The sequence below is a fragment of the Dryas octopetala genome, chromosome 5 (genome assembly GCF_963921425.1).
Source record: "Dryas octopetala chromosome 5, drDryOcto1.1, whole genome shotgun sequence".
Classification (NCBI taxonomy): domain Eukaryota; kingdom Viridiplantae; phylum Streptophyta; class Magnoliopsida; order Rosales; family Rosaceae; genus Dryas; species Dryas octopetala.
The window spans coordinates 22,401,687-22,419,338 of record NC_141370.1 but is presented as its reverse complement, the minus strand read 5'-3'; the positions used below and the strand labels follow the sequence as shown (position 1 = coordinate 22,419,338).

Here is a 17,652-nt window from a genome sequence, read left to right as displayed (position 1 = left end):
TTAGGGGTTTTGAGTAAGTAAAAAAGTCATAATTTTAAATTTAGAAGATAAGTATAAAAAGTAGTAAGTAGATAGATGAGTGAATGTGAGCATGCAAATAAAAGTAATTAAATCCTAACTTAGTAACTTGTGGTTAAGTGGTAAAGCTTAAGAAGAAGCTTACGTAGCTTGTTTCTAATGAATTGTAGTGAACTGGTTCCAGACTTCCAGTCTTTCAGATAATCAGATGAGTGTATATTGAGCGTTGACCAGTTTGCAGTCTGCGAGGAGGCAAAGGCTGAAGGCCCAGTCGAAGTAGGGCAGAGTGAGAAAGAGAAGAGAAGTAGTGGGCCCCCACAATGCGCGAAAATCCAAACGGACCAATAGAATGACAATCGAATGTATAAATAGGCGAGAATTGTGGGCAGCCTGAACTCCGAGAAGTTCTCTCCACTGTCGTCTCCGCCCCTCACAGGGCTGTCCCTCTCACTCTCCACTTTTCCCCCCAAACCCAGAGAGCCCTTATCTGACGGCGTTAAAATGGCCCAAGGCGAATCCCAAGTGTCGGATTCTCTATCAGATCCATCTCTGTCCCGAAACGTTTCGTTTAGCCGGCTCAACGCCCGGGCCCCCGAGTTCGTCCCCAACAATCGCAGCGGCAGCGGCAGCGGCAGCGCACCCGCACCCGCACCCGCACCCGCTTCCACACCCGCAACCGCTTCCACACCCGCACCGCCTCCTTTGGCACAGGTCCACGTCTACTCTCCGCCTCCGCCTCCGCCCCCTTTCCATGTTCCGATCCAGGTCGTCCCTCCTTCTCACGTGGTGCCGGTCCATCATCATCACTTGCCGGTTCAGTACCATCATCATCATCATCAGTATTACGGTGGATTTGGAGACCAAGAGGTGACCGTGCAGCAGCAGCATCCGCAGAGTGAGCAAGCTCAGGTCGATCATGCTGCTTCCTCCAAGACTCACAAGCTTTCCGATGAAGCTACTTCCAAGATTTTGAATCAGGTTCCCATTTTGCTTTTTACTCCTTCCTTCATAGTCTCTCTTGTTCTTAGTCTTCTACTCTTCTCCAATTATTCCATCTTCACCAAAACAGTTTTGGATATTATATTTTTTTGAATTTTGGAGGATCACTTTTTCTGTATAATTCGTATTTTCATGTTGCCGTCAGTCCATGACTTCAGATCCCAATATTAGTACACCTCGCACCATAAACACTTGTCTGATTCTGTAAGATGAAAATTTGTTTTAGGATATGAGTGATTTCGTGTAAATCTGGAAGTTGAGTATCAAAAAAAAATAAAAAATTAGAAGAGCAGCCTGTCCTTTACAATTGAAACTCCAAGGCTCCTTGTGATCTGAAAGACAACATGCGCATAAGTACCACCTGTGCATTCTCAAAACATATATTGTTCCAAACTCCCACGGTAGTCTATAACACTCCAGCACCATAACAAGTGACAAATTGAAATTTGAGGTAATCTTAAACCATTGGACCCCGAAAAAGGCAAGGAAAGAAGACCATTGCTCTGTACTCTTTGGCCACCTACAAGTGTAACAGAAGGTGGTCAACTGATTCTTTGGCTTTTTTGCATTTACAACGCCAATTAGCAAAAAAAATGATCCTCCTCCTCAAGTTGCAAGGGTGAGAATTCTTTACCCCAGTTTGAAGATCAAGCAAAGAAGACCATCTTAAGTAGTGCTTTGGTTTTTCAAGATATACAATAGATAAAAGGGATTTTGAGATCTCAGTGACCGGAAAAGCAGAAGATGGAACAACAGACCTTGACCAAACCTCAGTGAGAAAATTTTTAAGATCTACAATAAATAAGGAGGAACAGTAGGTGAAGCTTCTAGAGTGGTATTGGTAACGGCGATGGACCATGGGTGAATGGAGTGTTGGTGGTTATCATAGCTTCAGCCAAATTGACATAATTGAAGAATTGAAGGATATGTTGAATATTCTGTGGGACCCTGACTTAAGTTAGAGAAGGATAGGGCTTTGTTTTTTTGGTGGGAGGTGGGTTGGTCAGGTTGGATTCAGATCAGACCTTGAGGTAATACAAGTACAATAGATGTGGGGTACAAAAATGCAATACAAGTATAGGATTTTACAACTCTACTTTAACTTTTCCTAATTTTATCTCCCCCAACCTTCCAACCCAAACCATATAACTGTTGGGCAAGAAGGTAAAATAAAAAAAAAAATTATTATCAAAACCTTTTATCCCATCTGTATTTTTTTTTCAAAACTTGCTGACAGGAGAGGAAGAGATGTAGTGAAGAAAACTTGAGTCATGGCCTTTATTTGGTTCTGTTAGTGTAAGTAATGTATGTTGGCTTTTATGACAATGTGGAGGGTCACTTCACTCATCAAATGCAGTTTTTTGTTTCCCTTTCACATCTCTGATAAGTCAAATTTGGTTTAGAAAATTGGCTTGATTCAATGAAATCTATTTGGTGGTAACATTTCAGTTTCCTATATCGTCCATGTGTCATCTAATTAAATAGTTGTTATATTGACTTTCCCTATAATTTTAATTTTTCCTTTCAAATTGAACTTTGCCTCATATTCTTTTTGTTGGCCTAACATCTTGTAGGTGGAGTATTATTTCAGCGATCTAAACTTGGCTACTACTGATCATCTTATGAGGTTCATTGGCAAAGACCCTGAAGGATTTGGTAAGTTATCTTCCTTTTACTTTTACTTTTCCTTTTTTTTTTTTATAAATAATTTCTTATGTTTTTAAATGTGTCATGGAGTCAGATTTAGTATTTGTGGACCTGAAATATACTTGGCCTGGTTTCCTTTCAAGTTAAAGGGCAACATAGCATACTCTTAGACAGACGTGTGTGCCTGCAGAAACACATCTTTTGTTTGTGCCTTTGTGGGTGTTGCAAATTAGTAATTTAAGTGAAGTTTCTATAGTAATTGTTGTGTTGGAAGTCAGTTGATTGAATTTTATCATCATTAACTGTTTAATATTTCTGATATAGTGCCAATATCTATTGTTGCATCTTTCAAGAAGATTAAGGCCCTCATAAATAGCCATTCCCAACTTGCAACTGTTTTGCGGAACTCGTCAAAGCTTGTGAGTTCATATTTTTGTGCTCTTTTTAATATGCTATTTTGTCCTTAAAGAATCCTCTTGTTGACTCTTTTTTTTTTTCACAACAAAATAAACCTTTTTTTCTATTCACCTTTGTATATATATATTTTTTTCCATTTGAATCTTCGTTTTCAATGTTTAATGATGCTGTATTCTGCAGGTAGTTAATGAAGATGGAAAGAAAGTTAGACGCCAGCATCCCCTGACTCAATCAGATATGGAAGAGTTGCAAGTAGGTTTTACTTGTATTCACTCCCATTTACTTGTTTTCAAAATAAATGCTTTGGTGCCTTGTCTATAAGGCTATTTTGTTTCTTTATGTCAATAATTTTAACAAAATTGAAAAATTGCATTTTAAGCATAACAGGTCGAAAGTGTTTCTCTTTAATGCTGTAGTAAGGGCTCCTTTTATATCCTTGTTTACTTATAATTCCTGAAAACTGAATTCTTGTCTGATCTTTCGTTCTGATCTGTAGTCTCGCATAGTTGTTGCTGAAAATTTGCCTGAAGATCATTGCCACCAAAACCTCATGAAGGTTTTTTCTGCTGCTGGGAGGTAACAAGATCACTTTTTTCCTAGAAATTTTTTAAAGTCTAATGCTTTATTTGCTGAGTAAATCCATTGTTATCAGTCCTAGAAGTCTATATAATGTCGAGATTTTTGACAGCGTGAAGACAATCCGTACCTGCCAGCCACAAACCTCCAATAGTGGTGCTAACTCAGCCTCCAGATCAGCAAAAGCAGATAGCATGCTTTTCAGCAACAAGGTATACATACAAACATATGCATTGGCTTGGAGCAGTTTATGTGTTGTTGACTTGTTGTGTTCTTTGGACTTTAATTGTTTTTGGAAACTAGGGCCAATTTCTTTCTGTAAAGTGATGTTTGGTTATGGCTTTTGTTGCATTCTGTATTTCCCAATTGGTCATTCTACATTTTGTCAGGTATAAAAGTATAATTGTGTATGCCTCCTCAAGAAATGGTTCCTGACGTAATTTTTTATTAGGTTTTTACTCTATTTTCTACTATGAAGGGGCAAACCTTTTGAGCTAATGAGCTGTTGTCTCACAGAAAGATGCTTTTACATAGTGATGCTTCAATTCTGTTAGGCTCACCAAAGCATCTTGGCCGGATGCAATCATCCTTGGCTTTGGTGTGGCCTACAAAGGAGCTTCTTTGCATCAGTTTTTTTGCTAGCACTAATGTTGCAGTGGCTTTAATTCCTGCACTGAACAAATAGTTCTAAAGGTTTCGGACATAGATTATTATGTTGGATTTTAAGAAGACACTCAGTGAAATATATCAAGATTAATGCAAATTGTTACTCATGTTTATATTGTATATTTTTTTAATTCATATAAATATCTGATATCTGAAATCCATTTCTGTAGTTGCATGCATTTGTGGAATATGAATCCCCTGAACTGGCGGAGAAAGCTGTAAGTATTCCTCCTCCCTATGATTTGACATTAATATGGCTTTTGCCATGTTCATTAAAGAAAATATATGTGCTTTTCTTTCATGCAGGTTGCAGAGCTTAATGATGAGGGGAACTGGAGGAGTGGCCTTAAAGTCCGCTTAATGCTCAGACGCACGGTATATGGCCAGAATTATGGTTCTCTGTTATGTAGTTCAATTCAGTTCCTGAAATTATAATTTTGGTCAAAATTAACAGGAACTGTAGTAGGCTTGTTGGTCAAATTTAAGAAAAACGTGGTTTATTGGTCAAAATTCATAAGGCCAATTTAATGGTCAAAATTTTCAATTTTTGCATATGAAATTATATTTCGAAATGTAGGCTTGAAAAGTATTCTTTCCCAAATATTTGAATGATCTATTTATAGAATAAATGTAGACATTTATTAATAGCTTGTTATTCTAGTTAAGCGTGTATGTGTACTTGTGGGTGTACGTGATTGGTCCTATACTACCTGACTGGATGATCTTTCAGCATATTAACCGAGTTGGAACAATCCATTGATGCAATGATGTGTTTTGTTTGTTCCATTCTCAGTCAAAACCTGCTCAAGTGCGGGGGAAAAAAGGGCAGGATGGGGAAGTGCAATTAGAGGAAGAGGATACTTCTACACCTGAACAGCAGGCCAATGAGAAACAATCAGAAGATTCTTCCCAACAGTTGGATGCCCATTCACATGAACGTGTAAGTGCAAACAGTCATTGAAATGTATTTGTCATTTGTTTTGTAAAATTACATTTCCAATGATTATTATTTACAGATGCTAATTGAACAAACTTTTTTCTTAAACTTAAATGGTATGTGTGATATTGAAATGGGGCCTTACATTTCCTTTACATTAGGGATAAAAAACCTTTTTCACTGATGTCAAGCAACAAGTTCTTTTTGTCATACGTGGACTCATTCCTTGCTTGTTTTTAATTGTATAATTTTTATTGGTATCAGCTCTAATATCCTAATCATTTCATCCAGCATGAATTGACCTTAGTATAGAAGTCCTAGCTATTGTACCCTTCAACAGAATTGAAAATTAACAAAAAAGTTAGGGTATCTTATTAGTAAAGTGTGTGCATCATCAGATCTCATCACTCTTTTTAAGAATTACACTGTCATAAAACAAGCATCAATTTAAGACTTTTAGAGGGAGGGAGTAATTTTAAGCATTCTGTCCTGAAGTAGGTATGTTCTACTCTTTGTATAAATAACTTTTGTTTTTTTGTTTTTTTTTTCCAGGGAGAGGAGCATGGCAATGACAAGGAGGGTGGGCAGAGGAAAGGGCGTAATCGAGGCCGTGGCATTAAGGGGCGTGGGCGAGGTCAATACCATCATCACAATAATCGTGGAAATCAGGTGGGGCCTCCTAACAATTCAGTTGGTAGTATTGAGCAGCCAGGTGTACCCAAACAGCCTCCTGGGCCCCGTATGCCGGATGGCACAAGAGGATTTGCAATGGGACGGGGGAAGCCAGTTGCTGTTAATATTGCATAAGGACTGGGCATTCGATAGAGGGGTGTTTTTTTTTTCTTTTTGTATCAGTGGCTGCAAGTACATGTTGGGGGTGGGGAACTATGTCTTCTCGTGTGGTGTTTGATGGCAAGATTTTACAAGGGCTGTCAATCCAATGTAGTTTTAAGGACCGACTTTTTAGTTATGTTGATCATTTTTTTTCTTTTTTATTGTGATTTGTATTCAGGCAGGAACAGATGTGGTTTTGCCTTTCTTTTCATTGATGTAGGGTGGGAAAAGTGAGGAACCATAAATACCTATAGATAAATGTGAGTGAAGAAAGAATATTGGAATAGTGCTGTTCATTACATTCATCTCTCTCTTTTTCTGTTGGGATGCCACACGTACTTAGTCAGGCACTCAGGCCAAAAGGGCATGTCTTTTTTTTATTTTTTCTTTTGAAGTTGATCTCTCTGGGGAGAAAACTGAATCAACTAGTGATTGGAGAGAACGCTTAGGTCAATTGTTGCAAACGGATTGGTTTGGATTGGACTACAATAATATACAGACTAGTACTTTCAGAGAGGAATATGCAAAGTAACTCTTCAATTATATTAACCAAGATAAAAAAGAAAAAAATGTCTGTTGGCTACTTGTTCCAAATAATATATATTTTTGGGTTAATTACAATTTGTCCACCCCAAACTATTGGGGGATTCTTACTTGTCTCTATAAACTAATATTTTTGACATTTAACTTCCTATACTATATTTTGTCAAACATAAAACATCCAATCCTTAAAAAAAATAAAAAATAAAAAAAGTATTTTCTGTTAGTTTTGCATACATGGTGCTTAGAGAGAATGTCACATATGCAAAAATAATGGTCAATTTGAATTTTTTTAACAGAAGGGGGCTATGTGTTCAACGAAACATAATATGGGTGCAAAGTGTCAAAAAATTTAATCTAGGCGATAAAGTGCGAACCCCAATAATTTGGAGGGATAAATTGTGATTAACCCTATATATTTTTTATCTCTTTGAGGAATCTTTCCATGATCCACTCACTCATCGGGTGGATCACCGTGGATGGTTTTAGGAGAAAACTCGAATAGAAAACTATTAGGTAATCTCATGTAATTTTGAATTTTTGAAGATATTTTGTGATATTAAACCTCATGTATTAGGTGATCTCAATTGCGAAACTTTATGTTTGTTGTATGATTAGGATAAATTTAAGTTGACCAATATAGATGATTTTATAGTTAAATTTTTTCTACAAAAATTATCTTTATTATTATAAAGTTAGAAGATATTTTTGGTGTTACATGCTTCATAAAAAATGACATTACTTAAATTACCCTTTATTTAACGAACAGTTCCATAAAAACAAACTAATAATAAGAGCATAGTTACATTCATAAAATTCACCAAATTCTTTACTGGTTTGATTTGCATGATGCATAGAATGATAGAAGTCAAATAAATAAATTAATAAATTAGCAAAGAAAAGACAATTACAAACACAATGAATCACTGGATTCCCATCTACATTTCCGCCTAAAACCACACAAACGCACTCTCTCTCTCTCTCTCTGTCTGTCTCTCTCACACAGAGCCTAATGGCAGAGTTAGCAGCACCCACCGTTCCAAACCCTAATCACTTGGTCCCAACAAGGCCAGCAGTTGAAGCTCCTCCACCACCCCCGACACCTTCCACTCCCATATTCAGCTTCCCGAAAAGGCCTTCAATTAGACTCACTTCCGAGTTCGACAGCGACTCCTCCATTTTCTTCCACAAGGTCTCTTGCAAGCTCTTCGACAGCCTCGCAAAACTCAAGCTCTCCTTCCAGAACAACCACAAGGGCGAGCTCTCTCCGCCCCACTTGGATTTTGTTTCCCGGCACCTCTCCATTCACTACGACTTTGAAGATCAAAATACCCTCCTCAAGGGCTCCTTCGATGTTGGTCCTCGTTTGCAATTCCGTGCTGCCCATGATCTCAAGGTCTCTCTCTATTTTCTCTTACCCTTTTCCCATTTTTGCATTTTTTTATTTTCTGAATGTCATACCGTTTTTAGGTGCAACAAGGAGAGGCGTCCATGGTTGCCAAGCTTGCTGACCCTGGCTATGCATTGGAACTCTATTCTCCTGTTCCTTCGGTTGGTTTGGTGAGTATTTTGAGGTGTATCATGCTTTCAGCTCTCATCTGCCATTCCAATTTTATATGATTTTTGTGTAAAATCTTAGCATGTAACTCCTCTAACAAGACACAATCAACACATTTCTATGGAGTTACACTCCTGTGAGGAATCAGTAATGTTGCAAGCTTATTTCTGTTTTTCCGCGTTGATCTGTTGGAACATACATCAGTATTCATGACTTGGATTGCTGAGTTGTGATAAGTAATAGCATACCTCAAGATTTCTGAGTTGGTTTATTTGTTCTTTGATGTCATTGCACTGCATTGCATTGCAAGTAGTGCCAGTATGCTAATATTACCAAATAGACAAATAGCCACTTATTAGTAATCTATTATCTTCCTGTTTCTGCTGCCAGAATTCATCTTTTTTTTTTTTCCCCTTGTTGATTTTTTTTTACTGGGGAAAAAATAATGAGGACGTTTTCCCACCATATTACATGAAATGGTTCTGCTTACATCACCAAACAAAATCTTAGTTTTATCTCCTTAGTTACTTTCCTGTGGCTGCAGCCAAAAGCTACCCTTAAGTTCCCCATTGGTGAAGTTTCTTTGGAGGAGAAAGAAGAGGAGGAGACAAAGAGAATGTTGTCAATTAATGGCATTGTGAAAGGCCAATTTTTGAATGGGGTCTGCACTGCTCATTATGTGGATGAAGATTTGAAGTTACGATACTCATACAAGGTAAGCATTGTATTACTCTGGTTTTGATTTTTGGGTGTTATTAATAGGGGCTTTCTTGGTGTTTTTTAATTGTACTAGATGGATGACTTGGTTGTGTTAATGTGCAGTCCAGTTTTTCATATCTGTGAATATATTTCTGAGAGGTTTGAATTTATCACAGGATGAGGAGATGTCTTTTATCCCAACGTTTTCTCTGCCTTCGAATGCATTGTCATTTGCTTTTAAGCGTCGGTTTGGTCCTTCAGACAAGTTGAGGTCAGAAATATTTTCCTCTTTTTTCTTTCCATTTTGATTTATCCTTCAAAAAATTTTTGATTTTTTTTTTGTTTGTCTCTTGGATTCATAATTCACTGGCTTGGTGACAGATGTATTTCATTTCTTTTTTGAGGATAATGGAACTCTAAAATGTTATGTGAAACAAATGAGGTGCTTGGTTTGTGCTTATGAAGTCCATTCAGGTTGAGTTGGACAATTACTATAACATGTTTCATAGTGTGAACGATTATGTTTTCTGCTCAATACATCAATTCATGCATTTGTAAAATTGTGAAGTAAACCTTGCCTCCAATAAATAATTGTTCTAGCTTGAATTTTTCTTGAAAAGTGTTCCTCTCAAGCATTTGAGAATAATGAAGTGGAAAATGGATAATTTTCACCTATGGTCAAGTTGCACTGCAGATTAGTTCAGAAAAATTTGACCATGAGAGTATTTTGTTGTATATTCATGTAGTTTATTTAAGATTGTTCAACCAAAGCTGTTATGTATTTGTACATTTTTTTTTTCTTCCAGTGATCTATGTCCAGACTGTTGGAAAAGTTTTCATACTATATTTTGATGATTTTATCTCCAGCTACTGGTACAATTTTGATTCCAACTACTGGAGTGCAGTATACAAGCACACATATGGCAAGGACTTAAAACTTAAAGCTGGTTACGATTCAGAGGCACGCCTTGGCTGGGCATCTCTTTGGGTAAGTACTTATACGACAGAAGAACCATATGGATCTGTTACCCAATAATACTGGTAAAGGAATCTTATGAATAATCAAGATACCACAGTAGACTATTGCAGGACAGCAAGCTAGAGTTCTATTGGTTTTCTTCTTTGAGAAGGCTTGAAAATTTTACCACTTGGTACAAAAGAGGCATTCCTGCACTGCTTGAAAGAAAATTTGGAGGAAAAATCTTAGGATATATTTGGTGTCAGACAGGTCTTTCTCACACACACGCGCACACACACACTAGTAATGTCGTAGTGCGATAGTTAAGTTGTAAGGCAAATGAGGTTTATGAAATTTTATGTCATTGAAAATTTTTAATTTTTATCATATACTAAAAATTGTCAGAATTTAGGTTGTACAAAATAAGTGCCTCGCAAGTTCAGTGAACATAGTCTTTTAAATAAGTGCCTCCCAAGTTCATTGAACATGGTACTTTAAATAACTTCTCCTTTAGTCTTTTAAATACTAATAATGACAAGTGCGATAGTCAAGTTAAATGTACAAAAAATTGAGGTCTAAGAAACTGTCATTGTAAGATTTTGTAATTCTTGTCAGCCTGAAATGTGACAAATGAAGAAAAAAGAGCAGAGCTATTTCCATTGTAGAAACAAAGGATAAGTTGTCAAACTATTTGATCTTTAAGAGAATTGGGAGCTTACTGTACCATGTTATTCATGACATGGTATACTAATGGTAATCCTGTGTCAGGTTGGGGATGAAGTTGGCAAAGCAAAGACGGCCCCACTGAAGATGAAGGTTCAATTCATGCTCCAAGTGCCACAAGATGACATTAGATCATCAGCCTTGATGTTCCGGGTTAAAAAGAGATGGGACATATAGTTTGGTTGTGGTTGTGGGATGATGGGTCCTTTTATACACATTCAACTCTGGTTCTAAATGATAGTATAGTTTTGATACATGATGTGCTATTCTAAATGATGCTTACTGCTGAACAATGGCATCAATTGTTTTATGTTTACCCGTTAAAATAATATTTTAATAGTCAGCAGGTGACAGGCAGACCTAATGAAAAGCTAAACCACAAAAGGTTTGCTGTATATTAAGCATTGCTCTGAGACAAATTCTAAAGAAGGAAATCTCAGCACAGCCGCCATAAGGAGGCGACTGTTCACAATTCACAAAAGGTGGTGTGCTTTATTTGGCTGGCAGCTTGTTATGTAGTGATATCAAGCTCCTTAGCCCTTGGGCGTTTGCCAGGTTCACTTTCCCTCCGTTTATTCCTAAACAACCCCCATGCCCCATGACCTGATTTAGGTTTTAGAATTTCTGAATCAAGAGTGAAATAAGTGTTGTTACTTAGCATTCTAGTGATTATTTTCTTTTTTGAATTTTATATTGTTAGAGTTCCTTTTCTTACCGCTTTTTGTTACCCAGAGCAAGAGGGAACTTCAGACCAAAAGTAAAGAGCCAAAATACTAAAAAAGTAGATCTCATTTTTTTATTTTTTTATTTTTTCAGATTAGCCTTTGTAACACTAATTGCACTGCTCCTTGGCCCCAAAATACTTGATTGTAGACTTGTAGCTACTAATAATTCCAACAAAAAAATGACTTTGGTTCAGTCTCCATTCACGTGCGAATAAATTTGAGAGGTGAGGTTCTTGCTGGATCAGATACTAAAGAAAAGAACAAAAGGGTGTGAGAGGGGTGGGTTGAAAGCAAGTGGCTCTATATTTTTGTCATACAAATACAATGCATGTGGTCCTTATCCTTATTTGTCTGTTGTACGGTTGTACCAGCTGATATACAATAATACAAGATATCCAATGGAAACTCACAGCACACATCCATTAAATCCTTAACTTTATTATTTTTTCTCACGAAAAAAAGAAAGAAGAAAATCCTTTAATTATTAATTTAATAATTTATAGTGAACAAGATTTGGGTTGGACACTTTGGACTGCATTGCATATTTGTATTGCTAGAGCCTAGAAGAATATTGTCCCTTTAGACCCCGAAATGGAATTGTAATTGTGAAAGTAGTATATGACGATGTAAGGGTAAATGTTGAATTGGAGAGCATTGTACCGTGTGCCAACTGCCAAGGTTGGTTTTGTTTTTAGAATAGGCTGAATTGTACAAATGTCATCCAGAATTTGAAACTTGTGCGTAAATGTCATTCAATATTTTAATTGTGACAATTTGTTATCCAATTTTAAAAAATTGTGCAAATTTTTTATTTGCCATCAATTTCATCATTCACCAGTTAAAATTAAGAGTATTTTCGTCAATTCATCTAAAAAAATATTTAATAAATATATAAAATAAAATATAATTTTTTTTGGCAAAAATGAAAATATAATATTATTTTTGTCAATTCACCTAAAAAAAATTTGTTTTTTTGATTCAAAGTTTATAAAATATTAATTTTGGGTTTTTTTTTTGTATTTTTTAATTTTATTTTAAATTATATTTAAATAAAAAAATTATTTAAAATGCTGATTTAACAGAATATTTTAATTTAACAAAAAATATGACAGCATATCGTAAATTTGCACAATTTTGAAAGATTGAATGACAAATTGTCATAATTAAAATATTAGATGACATTTGTCACAGCGCTCTCGTAGTGTGGATGACATTATGCAATAAAGCCTTTAGAATACTCAGAACATGCTTTTACCGGTTCAGTTGAGGCTTGAGCTGTGTGGAGGTCAAAATAAGAACAAAAATAAAATAAGATAAATATAGAAAATAATAAAGAGGAGGAGGAGGCTAGAGGAGAGCAATTGAGCAAAAAAGCGAATGAAAAAGGGCTTTTCACAAAATTCCATTCCATTTCGCGATTCCAATTCCTTGTATATCTAAAAATAAACATATCATATCTGCTGCTTTTAATCTTATTCAATTCTCCTAGTCCTAGACAGATTTTCTTCTTTTCCAATTGGAGGATACAGGATACGAAAAGAGAAGAGAAACTCAAAAAAGAGCATAGAAAGAAAGAAACAAGGAAAAGCTCTCAAAAGCCAGGATAGGAGGAATGACAACACCCTTACCTTTGAGGCTTTTTTTGCCTCTAACCACCATTACTGCCTATTCTTCTTCTTCAGACTTTCCCTCCAACTCCCTCAAATCCTTTCACCCTGCAAGCCCTAATTTCAACCTTTCCTACTCTTCCTCTCTCTCATCTCACCGCCACACATGCACTGCAAACAGGACACCCTCTCTCTCCAAACGGAAGGTATCTCTCTCTCTTTCTTTCTGTATGTATGTACGTATCTATATCATCAACTTTTCTTAATTCCAAGAATTGGGTCTTGTTTGTTGAGTTTTTTGGATGGGAAAAATAGTATTTTTGAGCTTGGAAATCCTTGTCCTTAGTTTCTGGAATGAGCTGGCCATATAAGGGACGCAGTTCCTTCATCTGGTAATTGAGTTCTCCTTCAAAATTGGGTTTTGTATGTTTAAGTGCTTTTATTTGTTATCTGAAGGGGCTACAATGGGGTTTTGCGCTTTGTGTGTGTGAGGTATAGTTATAAAAAAAAAAGGGTTTAATTTATATTTTCAAATATTTCATTGGTTTTAAACCCGTTTAATTTCTTGTAAAAGTCAGGCATGTGCCTTCCGTGATCAGAATTGTACTTTAGTTTCATGCTTGCTGGAAAACATAAAAAATCATTTCTTGTTTCAGTTATTGAACCAATGGAGATGCATATAAGGCTTATGAATTAATATTCAAAATGTTAGTATAAGGTTTGTGAATTTCTGCCAAATCTGTTCATATAAATGCTTCTTCGGCCTGCAGGAGTACAAAAGGTAACTGCTTTGACATTGTCGAGCCATGGTCTTTAGTGTATCTGCATGTGTAGCATTTTTATGAATTTCATCTTAAACTGTGAGCACCTAAAATTTTTTGGATCACACATGTAGTCAATGCAAGTGGTCATGATGTAAGGCTTTGCAGAGTTTAGTTGATGTCACATTTATCACTATTTAGTATCACTTATTGGGAGTGATCAAACAGCATCGAGCTCTCTTAAACCATTTTGGGCATCAAAACAATTGTTTTTTTTTTTATTTTAATCATGGAAAGGCTACAGATAACAATTATTGAGTATTGACACATATTAAAACCCATGTGAGCTTGAACTTGTATGATCACCACTCTTTGTGGGCAGTTGGTTTTCACTAATGATTTACTACCAGGGGCTCTGTTTTTCTGTACTGGTATAGTGGCTTTGTGGACATATGAGAAGAGATCAACACAAAGATATTCAATCATATGAAGACAAGAATGGAGTGCACATGTTTGGTTCCGATGAAGAAGTAGGCACCCAAATCCCAACTCAAGCTCAATCTGTCGTTGAAGGATCAGGGGCAGTTATGGTATCAGAGTTTAGACCTGTGGCCGATGTGGATTATCTACAGGTGTGTGATTATTCTTCAGTTTGGCTTTTTTTTTTTTTTTTTTTTCTAATCCTTTCTCTTTCTTTTAGTTTTCTTTTTTTCTTTTGGGTTGTTTTTGGAGAGAGGGGGGGGGGGGGGGGGTGATGGCACCCATGATTGCCCCTATTACCAAAACTTTGTTACCATTGTCAATTTTGGTTGCTGATGTCAATTTTAACTTCACCTAGGCAAAGATTAGTCTATACTAAACCTTTTAAGAACCCTAGTATGTAATGTCTCCTTGCAAACCAAAAGTTTGGGACCTAAGGATATCACTTAAGATAAATCTGCAGTAAAAATTTGGGTGATTAGTTATCTTTTGATAATCTTTTGCGAATAAGTTTTCTTTCTAAGTTCAACAGTCACAGTTCACTCATGGTAATGATGATAGGCAGCAACTCCTTGCATGCTTTGTCTTAAGTGTTATTTGTCCTGTCTTTCAATTCTAATTTTAATTGCAATACATTGTGCTACTTTTACAGATATTTTGATTTTCTTTTGCTCAACATTATATGCAGGAGTTGTTAGCCATTCAGCAACAAGGGCCCAGAGCAATTGGCTTTTTTGGGACCCGAAATATGGGATTCATGCATCAAGAACTTATTGAGATTCTTAGCTATGCCATGGTTATCACTGTAAGAGCTGCAACTTCATGATATTTTGTATCTGGTATTATGAGTACTGATTGAGCCTATCAGATGTTCTACAATACTGGGCCTTATCAGTTTATGTTGAATTCTGAATGGATTAGTGCCCTTTACTTGTATGTTCATAAACTTCTGTTTGCAGAAAAATCACATATATACATCAGGGGCATCTGGCACTAATGCAGCTGTTATCAGGGGTGCTTTAAGAGCAGAGAAACCGGAGCTGCTTACTGTAATCTTGCCTCAAAGCTTGAAGAAGCAACCACCTGAGAGCCAGGAATTATTGTCAAAAGTAAGAATTTCTTAAAATAACATCCCTTAAGTTTCTACTTCATCTATTGCAAACTTGTAACTTTACTATTATTTGCTTGGGTTGGTCTTGTTTCTATCATGATATATATGCGAACACTCGGGATTTACGAATCTAGCTTCAAGCATCTAGTATATAGCTTATCATGATATAGTATGATTATGAAGAGCTGCCCACTAGATGGCCCTTGCTCTTGTAGAATACCTTGACAGTTAAGTGTTAGGATGAACTTAGGTGACCTTAATTTTCTTTTCCTGCTAGTTTAGAATGTTCTTCTTTTAGAATTACCATTCCCGCAATCTATTACTGTAGAGAGAGAGAGAGAGAGCGCATCACAAGACTAGGTCTGCAGTTAGAATGCTTCAGAAAATGAATTTGAATTGGGGGCTGTAGATTATTTGCGAATTTGACTGGGTGCATTTAGGCTTGAACTGAATTTTAATGGGTTCAGGTGCGGAAGAATCTTTTTGGTCATTATATCCGTAACTTGTAGTTGGTAATGCTGCACTTGTTCCCACCACCCGAAAAGGAAAAAGCAATATTTTTATGATAATTGATAATTTTCTGGGATTTGCAGGTCAAGCATGTAATAGAGAAGCCTCACAATGATCATCTACCGCTGATAGAAGCCAGCAGGTTGATAGTAGCTCCACTTTTATATGTTTGTTCAATTTTTAGAATTTCAGTTACCCTGTTTTCTTCCAGTACTATATAGCTAATCATTATCCATTTATGATGCTTACTGGAACTTTCCTTAGTTGAGAAGTGTATAAGATATCAATTTAGGGAAGGCAGTTGATATTAAACATCTCCACTCCTGGGAACAAAGGCCTTAGTTGCTTTTCTGGCACCTAATAGACTCAGGCCTAAGGGGAAACTGTCTTTGTACTAGGGAAGTGGGATGTCCCTTAAACTGTCTAGACAAAAACTGAGAGCCAATTTAAATAATACTGGTCATTGCTCTATTTACCATGATCAAGCTTGTAGGTTCCCACCCAATCTCTATCAAGACTATTGAGTTGAAATTTTTTCTAAGGTTTGACCAAGCAATAAAAATCATCTTAAACGCCTGCTTGAATTTCTCATGAGTAAAATTGCTTAAACAAGGTTCTACTAGAATCTAGAAAAGAAAAACTTACTCTTGAAGTCTTTGATGATGCATTATCCTGCAATACATGAGCTATCTCACCTCCTAAGCATAGTCTCTGCCATTCCTTGTTTTGGCCTTGGCAAATGGTGTTGTGCTAATCTAGTAGACCCACATTTTGTGAGTTTAATGTAAGAGGACCACACTTGAAAATGCAGGAGTCAGATCCACTTGTCCTGTGTAGGCTAGAATATAACCTACTTTTAAGCTTGAGAACTTTTCAGCCATGGTTTATATTGATAGTCAAGCTCCCATCATTGGTAGATAGTGGAGCTTGGAATTGTAGTAGCACAGACATACATCATTTCTCTAAGTTTGCTATTACGATTTTTTTTTTTTTCACGACTTTCATGCTGAAACTGCAGGTTGTGCAATATGGACATCATTTCCCATGTACAACAAGTAATATGCTTTGCGTTTCATGATAGTAAATTGCTCATGGAAACTTGTCAAGAAGCCAAAAATCTCCGGAAAATTGTGACTCTCTTCTACCTGGATTAAAACAATTGTTCATGCTGTCCATACATTTTTAGAGAGAGAGAGAGAGAGAGAGAGAGAGAGAGAGAGCTTATTTTTGTTTGTAAAAAATTAGATGGAATGGAACAGATCACATGACTTTGTAGAGTGTAATAGTGAGGAAGAGGCCAATTTGCTCCTCTTTCTGTAATTGGAAAGAGAAGATATAATTTGTTGGTATATTTGAAGGAAATTTTCGAAATAATTGTTTGTGCATGTTACAAATTTCCCAGGTGGCCAAGTCCCAGACTACTGCGGCACATTAAATTAATATCAAGTCCCTCGCAACAAATATCCATATGTAAATGAATGAAATTGGTGGCTTATGGCCGGGTAAATGAAGACTTTCTTTCATATTTTATAAAACTAATCTTTTCGGAAAAAAAAAAAAAAAGCTACTCTTTAACATTAAGAAAAATCAGTATACCCACATCTTAACCTAAAGCTGTGTAAAAAGGTAAAGTGATCTTTCTTCATGCAAAAAGGTTCATTTTTTTTTTTTTGCCCATGAAAAAAAAGGTTCATTTTTCAAATCCCAAAGAAAAATGAGTTATTTTTGCACTGATTTCCTATAAATATCTCTTTTAATTAAAGATAAACATAAGCTGCTTCGTGTTTAGGGTACTGCAAAGTCAATACAATTTGAGAGTTAACCAGCTAACTCAATGGATTCAAATTGTGAAGGGTAAATTAGGAATTGTAAAAATTGCAAAGTCA

The 17,652-nt window shown here is 36.3% G+C and overlaps 3 protein-coding genes across 3 annotated transcripts; all 3 read left to right on the top strand.

The window, feature by feature from the left end:
• The first annotated feature begins 302 nt into the window (after positions 1-302).
• Positions 303-6,395, top strand: LARP6B (RNA-binding protein). Its single transcript, XM_086243771.1, has 10 exons — positions 303-996; positions 2,592-2,673; positions 2,989-3,083; positions 3,262-3,333; positions 3,578-3,657; positions 3,770-3,869; positions 4,494-4,541; positions 4,630-4,698; positions 5,117-5,263; positions 5,813-6,395. Exons 1-10 carry the CDS (start codon positions 520-522, stop codon positions 6,065-6,067), a joined length of 1,425 nt encoding a protein of 474 aa, XP_086099897.1. The 5' UTR covers positions 303-519; the 3' UTR covers positions 6,068-6,395.
• A 1,162-nt stretch (positions 6,396-7,557) lies between these two features.
• OEP37 (chloroplast outer envelope protein 37) lies at positions 7,558-10,915 on the top strand. The gene is made up of 6 exons (XM_086243768.1): positions 7,558-8,030; positions 8,105-8,194; positions 8,737-8,907; positions 9,068-9,162; positions 9,759-9,879; positions 10,618-10,915. Exons 1-6 carry the CDS (start codon positions 7,647-7,649, stop codon positions 10,747-10,749), a joined length of 993 nt encoding a protein of 330 aa, XP_086099894.1. The 5' UTR covers positions 7,558-7,646; the 3' UTR covers positions 10,750-10,915.
• A 1,719-nt stretch (positions 10,916-12,634) lies between these two features.
• On the top strand, positions 12,635-17,117 carry LOC147285875 (uncharacterized). The gene is made up of 6 exons (XM_086245163.1): positions 12,635-13,110; positions 14,103-14,297; positions 14,834-14,950; positions 15,105-15,254; positions 15,850-15,908; positions 16,785-17,117. Exons 1-6 carry the CDS (start codon positions 12,910-12,912, stop codon positions 16,918-16,920), a joined length of 858 nt encoding a protein of 285 aa, XP_086101289.1. The 5' UTR covers positions 12,635-12,909; the 3' UTR covers positions 16,921-17,117.
• The last annotated feature ends 535 nt before the right edge of the window (positions 17,118-17,652 follow it).

Coding starts and splice junctions, on each gene's coding strand:
- LARP6B (XM_086243771.1), top strand. CDS start 520: ATGGCCCAAGGCGAATCCCAAGTGTCGGATTCTCTATCAGATCCATCT. Junction 3,334..3,577: donor CAGATATGGAAGAGTTGCAA/GTAGGTTTTACT, acceptor TCTGATCTGTAG/TCTCGCATAGTTGTTGCTGA. Junction 3,870..4,493: donor GCATGCTTTTCAGCAACAAG/GTATACATACAA, acceptor CCATTTCTGTAG/TTGCATGCATTTGTGGAATA.
- OEP37 (XM_086243768.1), top strand. CDS start 7,647: ATGGCAGAGTTAGCAGCACCCACCGTTCCAAACCCTAATCACTTGGTC. Junction 8,031..8,104: donor GTGCTGCCCATGATCTCAAG/GTCTCTCTCTAT, acceptor TACCGTTTTTAG/GTGCAACAAGGAGAGGCGTC. Junction 8,195..8,736: donor CTGTTCCTTCGGTTGGTTTG/GTGAGTATTTTG, acceptor CTGTGGCTGCAG/CCAAAAGCTACCCTTAAGTT.
- LOC147285875 (XM_086245163.1), top strand. CDS start 12,910: ATGACAACACCCTTACCTTTGAGGCTTTTTTTGCCTCTAACCACCATT. Junction 13,111..14,102: donor CCTCTCTCTCCAAACGGAAG/GTATCTCTCTCT, acceptor GTACTGGTATAG/TGGCTTTGTGGACATATGAG. Junction 15,255..15,849: donor GCCAGGAATTATTGTCAAAA/GTAAGAATTTCT, acceptor TGGGATTTGCAG/GTCAAGCATGTAATAGAGAA.